At 48.3% G+C, this 16,409-nt stretch overlaps 1 protein-coding gene across 2 annotated transcripts in view; it reads left to right on the plus strand.

Annotated features, from left to right (window-relative positions):
- The first annotated feature begins 381 nt into the window (after positions 1-381).
- The window catches only part of PLBD2 (phospholipase B domain containing 2), a 28,066-nt gene continuing 12,038 nt past the window's right edge, over positions 382-16,409 (plus strand). For both annotated transcript variants that reach the window (XM_079942989.1, XM_079942990.1), the window contains exons 1-5: positions 382-765; positions 11,385-11,478; positions 13,597-13,755; positions 15,549-15,649; positions 15,868-16,082. In XM_079942989.1, coding sequence (XP_079799115.1) covers positions 476-765; positions 11,385-11,478; positions 13,597-13,755; positions 15,549-15,649; positions 15,868-16,082 — 859 coding nt within the window. In that variant the 5' untranslated portion in view covers positions 382-475. The remainder of the gene's footprint in view (positions 766-11,384; positions 11,479-13,596; positions 13,756-15,548; positions 15,650-15,867; positions 16,083-16,409) is intronic.

Consider the following 16,409-nt stretch of genomic DNA (forward strand, 5'->3'; position numbering starts at 1 on the left):
ATGGTACTGTGGTTATGAAGAATAATGTCTTTTATCTTATATGACCACCTGCTGTCTTTAGGGTTGATACGTCACTGTCTTCAATTAACTCTCAAATGGTTGAGCAAAATTACATATAAGTATGAAGAGACACTTAATAAAATGTGACAAAATATTAGCAATTGATGACAGGCATATGGATATTTATTATCCTTTACTATTCTTGCAACTTTTCTTCAGGTTCAAACTTTTGAAAAATAAAAAGCCAGGAGGAAGCGTGCCACTGCAAGGTTTGAGTAGGCTGACGAGGGCGTCCGGCCCCTTTAAGACGGCCCCGTCCCTTACGTCCCGCCCCCGGGCCCCGCCCACCCGGAAGGGCTCGGCCCAAGTCCCGCCCCTCCACCGCCAACCTCCTTTTCCAGCCAGCCCTGGCCCGGTCCTCCGCAGCGGAGTGTAGTCACGTGAGCCGGGCTGCGGCGCCCCGCTCCGCACCGTCATGGTGGACCCGATGTATGGATGCCCGGGCGGCCGCCTGGCCCGGGCGCTGACGCGGGCACTGGCGCTGGCCCTGGTGCTGGCCCTGCTGGTCGGGCTGTTCCTGAGCGGCCTGACAGGCGCGATCCCGACCCCGAGGGGTCACCGGGGACCGGGGAGGCCGGTCCCACCCGCCTCCCGCTGCCGTTCGGTGCTCCTGGACCCTGAGACGGGCCAGCTGCGCCTGGTAGATGGCCGCCACCCTGACGCCGTGGCCTGGGCCAACCTTACCAACGCCATCCGCGAGACCGGGTAAGGGTTGGCCCGATCTCGCGCGGACCAGCCGGGGGAGGGAGTTGCGTGGGCGCCGGACCTCGCCTGCCCCTAGGACCAGCCTCTTGCCGGTGACAGAGTCCCATCCTTGTCTCCCTAGGGGTCAGTGTCCCACCTCTGAGGCTGCTGCACCGTAGTTGGGTGGGGCTGATGCAGCATCCCTCAGCTCATGGGGACCAGTCCTCTGCCTTCAGCCAGGGATGACAGTACCTCTGTTTCCCTAGTGATACAGTAACTCTTATCCCCACGTAGGCTGGCACTCTCCCCCTCAACCCTCATCTCACCCCTATGACCAGAGGGGTGGTAATGGCTCTCCAGGAGAGATTCTCACTTCCTTGGTTTTAGCTTAACCCCATGGGTGCCAGCCCCCCTGCCTTCTTTCCAGAACCAGAGCAGCAGGACTGAGCTTGGATTCCAGGCCAGTCTGAAAACAGAGGGTCCCTAAATTCACAAAGACCCAGACTGTATCATTGCTTGGCCTCTGCTCCTTGCTTCCCTCCTCTCTCCTGGTCCAGAGGAAAGTCGCTTGGCCAGATACTTAGTATGGAGTCAAGCACTCCATCTTTGGCCGTCACCGTCTCTATTCTTATAACCGGGACCCAGGCTGTCATTCTGTTGTATGGCTCTTACCTAACTGCTCTGCCTGTCTGGGCTCTCATTTCCCCATCTGTGACTTGGATTTTGATGATGTGCTCTGACTGGGAAGTTGGGTGGTGCCCCTCTCAGGCCTTGTACCAGGGCTGGTGCCCATTCATTCATTCACTCACCTGGTGCTCTTGGCTATGGGGACACAGAGCTGAGGGGGTCCCCATTCAGTCAGGGAGACAGTGCCAGGAGGGAAAATCCTGGGAGTGGGGAATATCTGCCTCAAAACCTTGTCAGCAAGACCCAGACCCTGGATCCACGCTGTGTTGGGGAATCTTGGGGAACCCTGTGTCCCACCCACCCCCTCCCCCACCTGCACTATCCCATCCTGGGGTCATCCCAGTGCTTAGAATACGTTACCCCCTCCAGCAGGCAGGGCTTCTCCCACTGCTGCCCCCATCCATTTGGCTGGCTTGCATTCATTTCTGCAGGTGTTGGGGTGACATAGGACACTGTGGACACCCCCGTTCTGGTGCTTTGTGGCACTTGGGAGTATATTAGATAGACATACCAGAGATTGTGGGGAGAGGATTTGCTGCAGACACAGGAGCTGGGTGTGGCTAATCTGGGAAGGCTCCCAGGGAGAGGAAACCACAGAGTGGGCTGGCGTCTGTGGAGGGAATCAGAACTCTGTGGCGACGTGACTCTGGAATCTGGTGACCCAGTCTCTGCTGACTCATACGTTTTGGGCCCCCGCTTAGCAGAGCTAAGAGAGATGCTAGGGAGGAGGCACAGAGGTAAGGCTCAGCATGGGGAGGGGCTTTGGCCCCAGCACTTCCCTGCTAGGCTGTGTTGCTGTCAATTATGGAAAACAGAGAAGTGGGGAGAGGGCTCCCCTGCTTGTGCTGGATGGAAAGTTCTTCCAGGCTCAGCTCTGGCGCTGTGTGACCTTGGGCAAATCACTTCATCTCTCTGAGCCTGTTTCCTTCCTGAAGGTGGAGCTCGAAGTGAAATTCGGGGGATCACAGAAAGCACCTCTGTTTATTTACTAAAGGAAGGAGTGAATGAAAGAGAAAGGAGCGCGTGTCTTCTGCCCCCATTTTGCAGGTGGGGAAACTGAGAAGTGAGCCCTGGTCTCTTCCACACTTCTTGCTCTCACTTCACTGTTGCAGCATCTTTTCTGTCCAGTCTGCCCCTTTCCCTGTGGGTTTGACAGCATTTGGGACTATGATGTAGGGAAAACTGTATGGGAAGCCCCCATTTTATAAGCAGGGATACGGAGGCCTTCAAAGACACCCTCTTGAGAACTCAGGAGTGAGATGTAAGAAAGACATCTGGGGTGTCCTGGCGCCCGAGCAACAAAACCGCTGATTTGCAGGTGACTGTCTTATTTTTTGGAGGGTGGAAATCATGGTTTGACTCTTCTGTTCACCTAGAATTGGGATCCTTCCTCCTTTCTGGCTCCCAGATTTCACCAGATCCTGGGATTGTCAGGATAACTTGCACGTCTCCTTCCCCCATAATCTTTCCTCTTACTTGTGCTGTATCTGACTCTGGACTGACACTCCCCATGGAGCCTGAAACATTTAGGATTTAACGCTAGGGGATCAGAGATGCACCCAGAGGCAGCACCTGCTCCAGCCTCGCTCTGGTCTTGGTCCTGGGGAGGCCGAACCCTCCAACCTTACCTTTTCCTCCTTTTCTGACCTGATGCCCCCCAACAAGCTGATTGACCTAAATAGCCTTCGAGTTGGGAGAGGAAGTGAATACCAATAAGAGGGAACTAACCTATTAGGAAACTGGGAAACAACCCAAATCTACCACCCAACAGGCAGAAGCCCAGCCCAGTAAAATGGATAAATACCACCCAACCATTTCTTTATCTATTTTTTTTGTATTTTATTTAATTTATTTTTTATACAGCAGGTTCTTATTAGTCATCCATTTTATACACATCAGTGTATACATGTCAATCCCAATCTCCCAGTTCATCCCCCCACCCCCCCCACCCCCCTGCTGCTTCCCCCCTTGGTGTCCATACGTTTCTTCTCTACATCTGTGTCTCAATTTCTGCCCTGCAAACCGGTTCATCTGTACCATTTTTCTAGGTTCCACATATATGCGTTAATATACGATATTTGTTTTTCTCTTTCTGACTCACTTCACTCTGTATGACAGTCTCTAGATCCATCCACGTCTCTACAAATGACCCAATTTCATTTCTTTTTATGGCTGAGTAATATTCCATTGTATATATGTACCACATCTTCTTTATCCAGTCATCTGTCGATGGGCATTTAGGTTGCTTCCATGACCTGGCTGTTGTAAATAGTGCTGCAGTGAACATTGGGGTGCATGTGTCTTTTTGAATGATGGTTTTCTCTGGGTATATGCCCAGTAGTGGGATTGCTGGGTCATATGGTAGTTCTATTTTTAATTTTTTAAGGAACCTCCATACTGTTCTCCATAGTGGCTGTATCAATTTACATTCCCACCAACAGTGCAAGAGGGTTCCCTTTTCTCCACACCCTCTCCAGCATTTGTTGTTTGTAGATTTTCCATGATGCCCATTCTAACTGGTGCGAGGTGATACCTCATTGTAGTTTTGATTTACATTTCTCTAATAATTAGTGATGTTGAGCAGCTTTTCGTGTGCTTCTTGGCCATCTGTATGTCTTCTTTGGAGAAATGTCTGTTTAGGTCTTCTGCCCATTTTTGGATTGGGTTGTTTGTTTTTTTAATACTGAGCTGCATGAGCTGTTTTTATATTTTGGAGATTAATCCTTTGTCCGTTGATTGGTTTGCAAATATTTTCTCCAATTCTGAGGGTTGTCTTTTTGTCTTGTTTATGGTTTCCTTTGCTGTGCAAAAGCTTTGAAGTTTCATTAGGTACCGTTTGTTTATTTTTGTTTCTATTTCCATTACTCTAGGAGGTGGATCAAAAAAAGATCTTGCTGTGACTTATGTCAAAGAGTGTTCTTCCTATGTTTTCCTCTAAGAGTTTTATAGTGTCCGGTCTTACATTTAGGTCTCTAGTCCATTTTGAGTTTATTTTTGTGTATGGTGTTAGGGAGTGTTCTAATTTCATTCTTTTACATGTAGCTGTCCGGTTTTCCCAGCACCACTTATTAAAGAGACTGTCTTTTCTCCATTGTATATCTTTGCCTCCTTTGTCATAGACTAGTTGACCATAGGTCTGTGGGTTTATCTCTGGGCTTTCTATCTTGTTCCACTGATCTATATTTCTGTTTTTGTGCCAGTACCATATTGTTTTGATGACTGTAGCTTTGTAGTATAGTCTGAAGTCAGGGAGTCTGATTCCTCCAGCTCTGCTTTTTTCCCTCAAGACTGCTTTGGCTATTTGAGGTCTTTTGTGTCTCCATACAAATTTTAGGATTTTTTGTTCTAGTTCTGTAAAAAATGCCATTGGTAATTTGATAGGGATTGAATTGAATCTGTAGATTGCTTTGGGTAGTATAGTCATTTTCACAATATTCATTCTTCTAATCCAAGAACATGGTATATCTCTCCATCTGTTGGTATCATCTTTAATTTCTTTCATCAGTGTCTTATAGTTTTCTGCAAACAGGTCTTTTGTCTCCCTAGGTAGGTTTATTCCTAGGTATTTTATTCTTTTTGTTGCAATGGTAAATGGGAGTGTTTCCATAATTTCTGTTGCAGATTTTTCATCATTAGTGTATAGGAATGCAAGAGATTTCTGTGCATTAATTCTGTATCCTACAACTTTACCAGATTCATTGATTAGCTCTAGTAGTTTTCTGGTGTATCTTTAGCATTCTCTATGTATAGTATCATGTCATCTGCAAACAGTGACAGTTTTACTTCTTCTTTTCCAATTTGTATTCCTTTTATTTCTTTTTCTTCTCTGATTGCCATGGCTAGGACTTCCAAAATTATGTTGAATAATAGTGGTGAGAGTGGACATCCTTGTCTTGTTCCTGATCTTAGAGGAAATGCTTTCAGTTTTTCACCATTGAGAATGATGTTTGTTGTGGGTTTGTCGCATATGGACTTTATTATGTTGAGGTAGGTTCCCTCTATGCCCACTTTCTGGAGAGTGTTTATCATAAATGGGTGTTGAATTTTGTCAAAAGCTTTTTCTGTACCTATTGAGATAATCATATGGTTTTTATTCTTCAATTTGTTAATACCATGTATCATATTGATTGATTTGCATATATTGAAGAATCCTTGCATTCCTGGCATAAATCCCACTTGATCATGGTGTATGATCCTTTTAATGTGTTGTTGGATTCTGTTTGCTAGTATTTTGTTGGGGATTTTTGCATCTATATTCATCGGTGTTATCTGTCTGTAATTTTCTTTTTTTTCTAGTACCTTTGTCTGGTTTTGGAATCAGGGTGATGGTGGCCTCATAGAATGAGTTTGGGAATGTTCCTTCCTCTGCAAATTTTTGGAAGAGTTTGAGAAGGATGGGTGTTAGCTCTTCTCTTCTCTCTTTAATTCTTTAAAAAAATTTTTATTGGAGTATAGCTGATTTACAATTTTGTATTAGTTTCAGGTGTACAGCAAAGTGAATCAGTTATACATAATCTACATTTTTTTTTTTAGATTCTTCTCCCACGTAGCCCATTACAGAGTATTGAGTAGAGTTCCCTGTGCTATACAGCAGGTTCTTATTAGTTATCCAACTGTTTCTTTGAAAAGTCACAAAAGGTAAACTTACACCATCAAGAATGGAAAAGGAGTGATAGCCACAGATGAGGTGGTACATCCCGCATAGTAGCGGGTGTCCAGGCCACACTATACACTGAAGGGACAATGATGGTGAGGGGAGATTTGTGACCCCTTGCTCATCTCACAAGAATGGTCTGGCTTTTCCCAAACATGGCCTCTTCATTAGATCCTGGAGTCATCTCAGAGGTATTAGCTGTCCCTGACGTAAAACCACAGTGTGGCCCATACACTTTCCAGAAAAAAAAAAAAAATGGGGGGAAATAGATTCAGTGCAGCCGACTTTTAATTTTTGCCAAGCAAGTGCATTAAAAACAAACCAGAACAATATTTATTGATCTCTGCCCATTTCATCTAATAAAAGATGAGCTATTTTAGAACCAAACAAGCAGGAAGGACATGATCTCTGAATGAAGAACCGTCTAATGGGGACATTTTGCTTTAGAAACACATTCTTTCCAGTGGTTTGTTTTTTTGTTTTGTTTTGGCCAGGGACTGGGGTAGAGTCTCCCAAAGTTGTCAGCCAGCACAGCAGTGAGGGATTCCAGAAGCCATTTGCTGATGTCCAAGCCTTCCCGTTTTACAGACGGGGAAGCTGAGGCTGGGAGAGCGTGGTGATGTGGTATGAGGCAGGGTTTCAGGTTTAACATCAGAGAGATCTAGGTTCAGATCTCTGCCCGGACACTTCCTACAGGTGGCTGTCGGCAGCTGCCTCACCCCACCGGGATGAGGATGGCGCCAGCCTTGCAGGGGCCTGGAAGAACATCATTTGATTAGGGCTTAGGGCCCGAGGCAACAGAGGGATCTTCAGAGATCAGCCAGAGGGGCTCCAGCACTGAAATTCCCTCATGAATGGGAATCTCTCTCTTTCCAAGGTATTCTGGAAAGATAGGCAGACACCTACATAGCCAGGTTTTCTGAGAACTCGAGCAAAGTGCACAAACTCCATCCAAACCGAATCACCCCAATCGCCCTTTGGAATAAGGCGGTTCAGAGAGGAATGCAGAAGGCACTCTCTCCAACAAGGGCAGTGACTAATTCCATATTTACCGTACTGTGGCCTGGCTGGGGGTGGGGGTGGTCGGGGGGGAATTGTCACTCTCCACTCATCCTTTTCCTTTCTGTCCAGCTTGAAAGAGTCACACTGCTCTCTTTTAAATCTTTGTAATTATTACACAAGTGCTTAACTTTCCATGGTAAGAAAGTTTAGAAAGGTGAGGTGGAATGTGGGAGGTAAACTGCGCTCCCCACTCTTTCTTTTTATATATAACCACTGTTAGTTCTTTCTTCTAGAATTTTCTATGCATAAACAGGCCTAAACATACATACATACATACATGTGTACACGTACTGGTATGTGTGTGCGTGTAATGTTTTTGTACATGGGGTTATCCTGAGTCCACCGTTTGTCCTTCTCTAATCTTATTTTTTTTTAAAAAACTTTGTGTCTGACATCTCATCAGCACACGGCGGTCTGCCACGTGGTTCTAGAAGCCCACCTCATATATAGATAGATTATTGTATCAGGCCCCTAACATTGGATGTTTTGGGAGGGTCCTGTTGTCCTCAGCTCTAGTCAAAAATGCTGCTGTGAGCTCTATTTACAATAGCCAGGACATGGAAGCAACCGAAGTGTCCATCAACAGATGAATGGCTAAAGAAGATGTGGCACATATATACAATGGAATATTACTCAGCCATAAAAAGGAATGAAACTGAGTTATTTGTAGTGAGGTGGATGGACCTAGAGGCTGTCATACAGAGTGAAGTAAGTCAGAAAGAGAAAAACAAATACAGTATGCTAACACATATATATGGAATATTTAAAAAAAATGGTCATGAAGAACCTAGGGGCAAGATGGGAATAAAGATGCAGACTTACTAGAGTGGACTTGAGGATACGAGGAAGGGGAAGGGTAAGCTGGGACAATGTGAGAGAGTGGCATGGACATATATACACTACCAAATGTAACATAGATAGCTGGTGGGAAGCAGCCGCATAGCACAGGGAGATCAGCTCGGTGCTTTGTGACCACCTAGAGGGGTGGGATAGGGAGGGTGGGAGGATGGGAGATGCAAGAGGGAAGAGATATGGGGACATATTTATATGTATAACTGATTCACTTTGTTATAAAGCAGAAACTAACACACCATTGTAGAGCAATTATACTCTAATAAAGATGTTAAAAAAAAATGCTGCTGTGAACAGGGATGTTCACACACATCCGTGAGGGCTGTGTGAGCCCCGGTCCCAGGGTGAGCTCCTGGCTGCGGCCTGTCTTCAGGGCCTCAGCGCTGTGGCCTCGACTGCGCCTGCTCCCTGCAGAAGGAGAGCTTTTAAGCAGTCGCTGTCTGGAAGGTCACTGGCCTCTCAGTTATAACCAGGACTTGGCATCTGAACAGCCTTTTTGGTTTTATGTAAGTTGTGTATGTTCTCCCTTGATTCCCCCGCTTTTTTTTTTTTTTTTTTTTATCACAAGGGGAACTACATTCTGTACGCTGTTTTAAATTTCTTCCCACCACCAAGTCTACTGGATTGCTCCAAACCTCCCCTCTCAGGTTCATGATGAGACACATTTACTGAGTATAAAACGTGAGTTCTCTTCTGGCACCTGCCATGGAAACCCTCTGAAGTGGGAATCGCTTTGCCCATTTTACAGGTGAGGAAACTGAGGCCCAGAGAGCTTAAGCAATTTGCCCAAAGGTACACAGTTGATAAGAGAGAGACCTGGGGATTCAAACGATGCCTGAGGGACCCACAATCCCAGACTCTCTTTGTCCTCCACTCTCCTTGAAATTTAAGACCTTTATTCTAGTCTCTTGTGTTTTTCTGTCCATATCTGTGATTATATGTGAGTCATTAGCCGGAAGTTCATGGCTCTTAGATTTGTTTGATAAGAACTAACTCCTTCACCTTCAAGGACAAAACAATCCCCCACAAAACTCAGTTAAGGCAGAGGCTCAGAGCACATCATGCTCTGTGATGTTAGTCTCAGCTCTGTTGGGCAAGTGACTTCACCTCTCTGAGCCTCGGGTCCCACAACTGTAAATTGGGAGACTCAAACTCATGTCATAGGGTCTTTGGGAGAATTTAGAGAGAGAAGTAGACATGTGATGTGCTTAGCACTGGGGGCTATTGTTATCCACCGTAGCAGGGCCTCATTATCAGTCCCCACAGCTCCATTTTATCTTGTAGCTCAAGTTCTTTGCTTTGGAACTCTCAGAGCTCAGGCTTCCTTCTTTTACTTTCCCTATCCTCCCCCCCAACCCCCCTTCTCCCTGCAAGCTCCTACTTAAACTTCAAAACCTGGAGCAGCTGTCACCTCTTCTGTGAAGCTTTCCTAGATTTCACTCAGTAGCAGCAGGAGCGTACTCCTCAGGGTACTTTGTTCCTTTTCTCGTCATAGCAGTTACATATATTCATTCTTGTATACCCTCGGTGTCTGGCACCCAGTAGGTGCTCAAAGAAGCTTGATTGCCGAAACTATTGGGTGTGAGTATTTTGATAGTCATTTCCTCTCCTGTGTCTTCTCTAGGGCAGAGCTGTGCCTGTCCTGGAGCTCTTTGGTGACTTTTTAGCCAAATTCCTGTGAGACAGTCCTGGCTGAGCCTGGCTCTCCGTGTTGTGTAGCCTCTTAAAGGTCTCATTAGTGTCTTCTGTTGCCCTCATTTTCTTAATAGAAATTGCCTTCCAAGTGTTTTCCTTAGTTACAGAGTCACCTGGGTGACTATTCTTTGTGTACTTGGAGCAAGGATGAAATCCAGAACCATAAAGGAAAGACTGACAGGACAAAACTGAAAACTACCATATGGCAAAAACAAAAGCAAAAATCAATTAAAATACAGGTATTTTCAATATTAGTGACAAGCCAAGGGCTAACATGTATATAGAGAATTTCACCAACCAATAAGAAAAGGCGATAGGAATTCCCTGGTGGTCTAGTGGTTAGGATTTGGTGCTTCCACAGCCGTGGCCAAGGTTCAATCCCTGGTTGGGGAACTGAGATCCTGCAAGCCACGGTGCAGCCAAAAAATAATAATAATAATAAGATGAAAAAAACCACGGTAGAGAAAAATGAGTAAAGGACATGAACCAAAGAACTATAAATGACCAATAAGAAATAGGAAAATATATGTAACTTAACTCATTAAAGGATTATAATTACGTGATTGAATTTTTCAACTGTCACCTTAGTAAGGATGAAAAAGATTGATCTTAAGCAGGGAAGTGCACAGACAGGAGTTCGTATGTTGTAGAAATGCAGTATATACCCCAGGCATCACCTGGGAGCTGGCTTTACCCCAGACCTCCTGATCAGAATCTGCTTCCTGGGAGCCAGCCTGCCTGGAGTTGAATCCTAGCTTTGCCCTTTCTTAGCTCTGTGACCTCTGGTATATCAGCTAGTACTGGGCAACAGTGCTGCATAACAAACTGCCCCCAAACTCAGTGGCTTGGAATGACAGCCGTTTATGCTCATGGATCCTTGGAGCAGTTGGGGCAGCTCTGCTTCATGCTGTAGTTCTGCAGACCTGGTCAGCAACATGTGTCTCTCATATTCTTGGGACCAGCGAGCTGGCCGGGCATGTTTCTCTCGTGGCCATAGGAGGGACACAAGTGGGAACATGGGAGGCCCTTTGAAGGCTAATCTCATAACTGAGACAAGTCACTTCTACCGCATTCCATCGGCCAGAGCAAGTCATATGACATGACTGAGCCCAAATCAAGGGGACAGGGAAGGACATTTGGCCAGTGGTGGGAGGGATGTAAAGCCACCCAGCAAAAGGCATGGACGTGGGGGGAAGAGGCTGCGATGCCATCTACCACTGCAGGTGCGTAACTCTGCTTGAACTACCTCCCCTTCTGTACGATGGAGACAGTAACGGTGCCTGCCTTGCAGGACTGTGGGATTGTCATGAGGACTAGTACATGAGTTAATAGATATGGAAGTGACTAGAACAGTACCTGGCTCAGAAGAAACCCTCAGTAGATATTAGCTGGTATTATCCTGGGGGAGGGGCGGAGAATGAAGGTTAGTACAGCCCTGGGGGAGGCTGTTTGTCAGTATCTATTCAAATTAAAAATGCATGTGTCCTTTGACCTAGCAGTTCCTCTTTTAGGGATTTAGCCTGACACGTGCACAGAGACAGACCCAGACCGACAGACATTCATGTGAATGGCAGTTCGTCACTGCGTTGTTTTCTATGGTTTAAAACTGCAGACAGGTGCATGCTGAGCTGAGGGCCCGTTTCACGCTTGCCCCCTCGCTGACCAAGTGTCCCCTCTCCTACCCCTGCAGGTGGGCCTTTCTGGAGCTGCACACGAACGGCCACTACAACGATAGCCTGCAGGCCTACGCAGCGGGCGTGGTGGAGGCCGCTGTGTCCGAGGAGGTAAGGGCCAGACGCGGGCCAGACAGGGACCCCGGGGTTTCCCCCGCCCACCAAGTGTGTTCCCCAGGGAGCTTTGGAGGGTTCTGAAATATGTGTAGAGGGGGCTCTCCCACCCCCAGCCTTCCATCTAGTTGGGGAGAAAAGGCTCACATGTATTTGTTAAAAATTTACACTGGGTACTATTTGATGCATATAAAAACTACACAACACATTCCAAGTTACGAAGCTTAGTAATAAAATGAACACCCACCCAAACTAAACCCTGGAATGTTTCTAAAACCATTGAAGCCCCCTCTCAACTCCATTCCCCTGCCTCTCCTACCCCAGAGACACCCACCACACTACATGTGGTGGCTGTCATTCCCTTTCATTCATTCATTCATTTATATTGAGATAGAATTCACATGCCATAAAATTCACCATTTTATAATGTACAGTTCAGTGGCTTTTAGTATATTCATAAGGTTGCACAACCACTACCACTATCTGATTCCAGAACATTCTCATCTCCCCAGAGAGAAACCCCATACCTGTTAGCAGTCACCTCCCTTTTTCCCCACTCCACCCAGCCCCTGGCAACCGCTCATCTACTTTCTGTCTCTACTGATTTGCTTGTTCTGAACAGTTCCTATGAAGGGAATCATCCAATATGTGGTCTTTTGTGGCTGGCTTCTTTAACTTGTTTCCACGGTTCCTCCATGTTCTGGTGTATGTTAGTACGTTATTCCCTTTTATGGCCGAATAATATTGCATTGTAGGGATAGACTATTTTCTTTATCCTTTCATCAGTGGGTGGACATTTGAGTTATTTCCACTCCCTTCCTTTGGTTAAACTAGTTTTACTACATGTGATGAAGCCTTAAACAACATATTATTTTGCATTACCTGCTTTTGGGCTTTTTAAAAGTGATAATCACAGATTTCAGAAGGCAGACTGCATCAGGAGTGGGTGAGGCCGCGGTGGGCTGGCCACGCTCCCACACTGTGCGTGAAGGTGTGACACCCAGGTTGGAATGTAATTTGGCGTTAACTTGTAGAGTTGAATACACACATGCCTTAGGACCCAGGGGCCCCACTCCTTAGGTGTGTACCCTAGTGGTGACCCAAGGGGTTCAAAGCAGCCCCGAGGCAAACACACTCAAACGCCACCGGTGGGTGCATGGGTAACCGGATTGCAGCAGTGTCACACAGTGCAGAATCACAGAGCAGTGAAAATGAACGAGCAGAGTGGATGGGTGTGAGATGCATGGTGGTGAGAGGGACAGAGCACGTCACAGGAGACGGTGTACAGTGTGACAGCGTTTAATAAACTCCCTCTCCTCGTTCTGACATCCAGCTGCAGTTTGAGATGCCCTCCTGGGACCTCGATGTCTGGGGAGGTGTCAGACACTGGGTCAGACCGCGTGTTTTGGGTGCTGGGTGGTATTTGAGACAAGATTCCATCTCTCAAGGGCCCCGTAGCCTGATCCAGGAACACTGAGGCAAGGCCCAACGTGGTTCTCATGTGAGGAAGCCCAGACACACGTGCCAGGGGCTTTGCCCACGTTACCTCTCTGAGCTTGCACACCAGCCCCCGAGGGAGGCTCTCCGTCTGTTGGGGTGGTGGGGACGATGGGCTCATATGGTCTTTCACCCCCCAGCAGGCTGGCCCAGCTTGTTCATGTGACATCGGGGTGGGGAGGTGGGGAAGGCCTCTTGAGGGCTGGTGGAACTGCCACAGGATTCTCTTGCCAGGTTCACTGCTGTGTCCTCAGTGCTCAGGACAGGACATAGTAGGTGCTCAAAAAAAAAAAAAAGGTAGTTGAGTGACTGAATACATGTATAGATGGAGGTGGCGGTCCCCAGTAACAGAGGAGGCGTAATCTAGGACAGACTGTGAGTGCTGACGGCTTTCAGAGGAGGGAGGCATCCAGAGGCATTGGGCCCTGGTGGGGGTGAGAGCTGGCTGGGTGAGAGAAGCCAGCGTGAGCAGAGGTGCGGAGGTGTCCTCACCAGAGCTCCTCGACTCTTTGGAGACCTGGATAGGAGTGAGGACTCTGAGCCCGAGTGGGGGCCAGTGGGGTCCTCAGGGAAGAGCGCAGCCCTGCTGCCCCGCCCCTGTCCTCGCCCACCCTACAGCTCATCTATATGCACTGGATGAACACGGTGGTGAATTACTGCGGCCCCTTCGAGTATGAAGTCAGTTACTGCGAGAGGCTCAAGAAATTCCTGGAGGCCAACCTGGAGTGGATGCAGAAGGAGATGGAGTTGAACAATGGCTCTGCTTACTGGCACCAGGTGGGCATGGCCCCCATGCTCAGAGGGCTGGGGCAGCAGGCTGGGTCTGCTCTGGGGACCTGCTACCACTGCAGCTGCTACTGTTCCAGCTGGCCAACCTATCTGTCCCCTGCCCCTCTTAGCCAGCCCTTCCTCCCTCCCTCCCGCATCCATCCACCCATCTACCTACCCATCCTCCCATCCATCTACTCATCCATCCACAGATCCATCCAGTCTTCCCTCCCTCCCTCCCTCCATGTCCATCCTTCCCTTTCTCCCTCCCATACATCCGTCTGTCCATCCAGCCACCCACCCCTCCATCCATCTACCCGTTCATCCATCCATCTATTCATCTATCCATCCATCCATCTAGTTTTTCAGCACATTCGTCCACCCACCCACAAGTCTATCCATCTTTCACTCTCTTCTTCCCATTTATTCATCTGTCACTGACCTGCCCATCCTAGCCTAGTTGTCAGATATTCTATCCACCCGCCTTGTTGATGTACCCCATTTGGTTGCCTGTCTCTCTCTCTGTTCATCATCTACCTGTCTGTCCATCTACCCTCCCATCTACCTGCCTAGCCATCTTCCTGATGGACCAAATTCTCTGCTTCATTCCACCTCTTCCTTCTGGCCAGAGCCTAGGCAACTCTCAGTCTGTCCATCTGTTGGTCCATCCCCTCTGCTCTGTCTCTGCTGCTCGTACATCTCGCCAGGGGCTGCCCAGTTCCCCAGGGTGATGCCCACACTCCTTAATGTGGCCTCAACACCCCCCTGCACCCTCTCCCTCCCCAGCCTCATCTACTGGCCTTCTCAATCTGTGCTCCAGCCTCCCTGGCCTCCTCCCAGTTCCTTGAACAAGATGTTACCTCTTCACTCAGGGCTTTAAAGTGTGCTGTTCCTTCTGCCTGGAACACTTTTCCTTCTCCCCCTCTGCCCGGCTCACCCCCACCATTCCTCACCTCCACGTCCCCTCCCTGCACTTCTTTGTAGCCCTCTTGTGAGGCATTCAGATTCTGTCTTCAACTGGACTTGGGCCCCATGAGGACAAGGCAAGGACCACATCTGCCTTGTCCACTGTGGTATCCCCAGTACCTAGCACAGGGGCTGGCACATAGTAGGTGCTTTATAAGTGAAGGTTTGTTGAGTATTTACAGATGAAGGAGTGAATCCATCTGGTCCCATCCATCTACTTCAGCACCTGCCTGAACATCCATCCTTCTCTTCACCTTCCTGTCCATCTAGATGATTGCCTTTCTCTCTGTCCTTCTCTCATTTAACTCAGTAGCCACCATCCATCCATCCATCCATCTGTCCTTTTGTCTATCCATCTTACAGATGCTTGCTAAGTGCCTGGTGTATGCCCAGCACAGGCCAAGGCCCGGTGGGGGACACAGTGATATACTCCATGGTTACAGAACAATGACAGTGACAGTGGGGAGAAGTCAACCACATGACACAAGTTTGCTGAGCCAGCAGCACAGCCAGTAAAACTCAGAACAGGGAGCAGCCAGCAGTGGGCCAGGGCAGGCTGGGAGGCTTCCTGGAGGAGGTGGATTTGAGTTGGGTTCTTAAGTGGGGTAATTTGGGGTTGCTACAGGATGGAGACATATCGTTAAATGATGGCAGGAGGGTGCTTGGCATGGAGGGGTGGGTGGTGGTTATGGGGGGGGTCAGGGTTGCCTGGAGCCTAGAGGGTGCACCTGAGCCTCCCTTGCTGAAGCCCCTCCCATTGCAGAAGGCATGAGCCTGGGGGAGAGGCCTCACCCTCCCTCTGCCCCCTGCCCCCTGCCCCCTCCCCCTCCCCCTAGGTGCGGCTGACCCTCCTGCAGCTGAAAGGCCTAGAGGACAGCTATGAAGGCAGTGTGACCTTTCCAACTGGGAAGTTCACCATCAAACCCTTGGGGTTCCTGTAAGTGCCACCCCCAGAGTGGACAGGGCAGGGGAAAGTGCCGCACACCTATAGTCAGACAGACCTGGGTTCCAGTACCAGCCCTGCCACTTCCTGGCTACATGGCCTCGGACCAGTCGCCCAGCCTCCCAGTGCCTCAGCTTTCTCTTCTGTGAAATGGGTATGTAATGGCGCTCCCAGCAGGCGTGGTAACCCTCCGGCACTCTGACCCTCCTCAGCCTGTTGCAGATCTCTGGGGACCTTGAAGACTTAGAGCTGGCCCTGAATAAGACCAAGACCAAGCATGCTACGGGCTCTGGCTCCTGCTCTGCCCTCATCAAGCTGCTGCCTGGCCAGAGTGACCTCCTGGTCGCCCACAACACCTGGCACTCCTACCAGTACATGCTGCGCATCATGAAAAAGTACTGGTTCCAGTTCAGAGAAGGGCCCCAAGGTGGGTAGATGTGGGTGGGTCTGTGTGTGAGCATGTATGTGGGTACACAGTGGGCATAGTACTGGGAGGTGTGGGCCTCAGCCCCGTATACACTGGGGTCACCATAAGGCCAGTCTAAGAGTTCATGTTATTTTTAACATGTCTATTTCCTTTTAATTTTTATCTCACAAGGCATATCAGTAAGCTACTGCTGTGTAACAAATCACCCCAAACTTAAAACAACAAAGGTTTAAAACATAGCCATTTATTTTTGCTCACATGTCCATTGGTCTGCTGGGTGGCTTTGTTATTCTGGGACAAGCCTGCTGATTGTGGCTGGCCTCACTG

The sequence above is a fragment of the Stenella coeruleoalba genome, assembly GCF_951394435.1.
Source record: "Stenella coeruleoalba genome assembly, chromosome: 14".
NCBI lineage: Eukaryota > Metazoa > Chordata > Mammalia > Artiodactyla > Delphinidae > Stenella > Stenella coeruleoalba.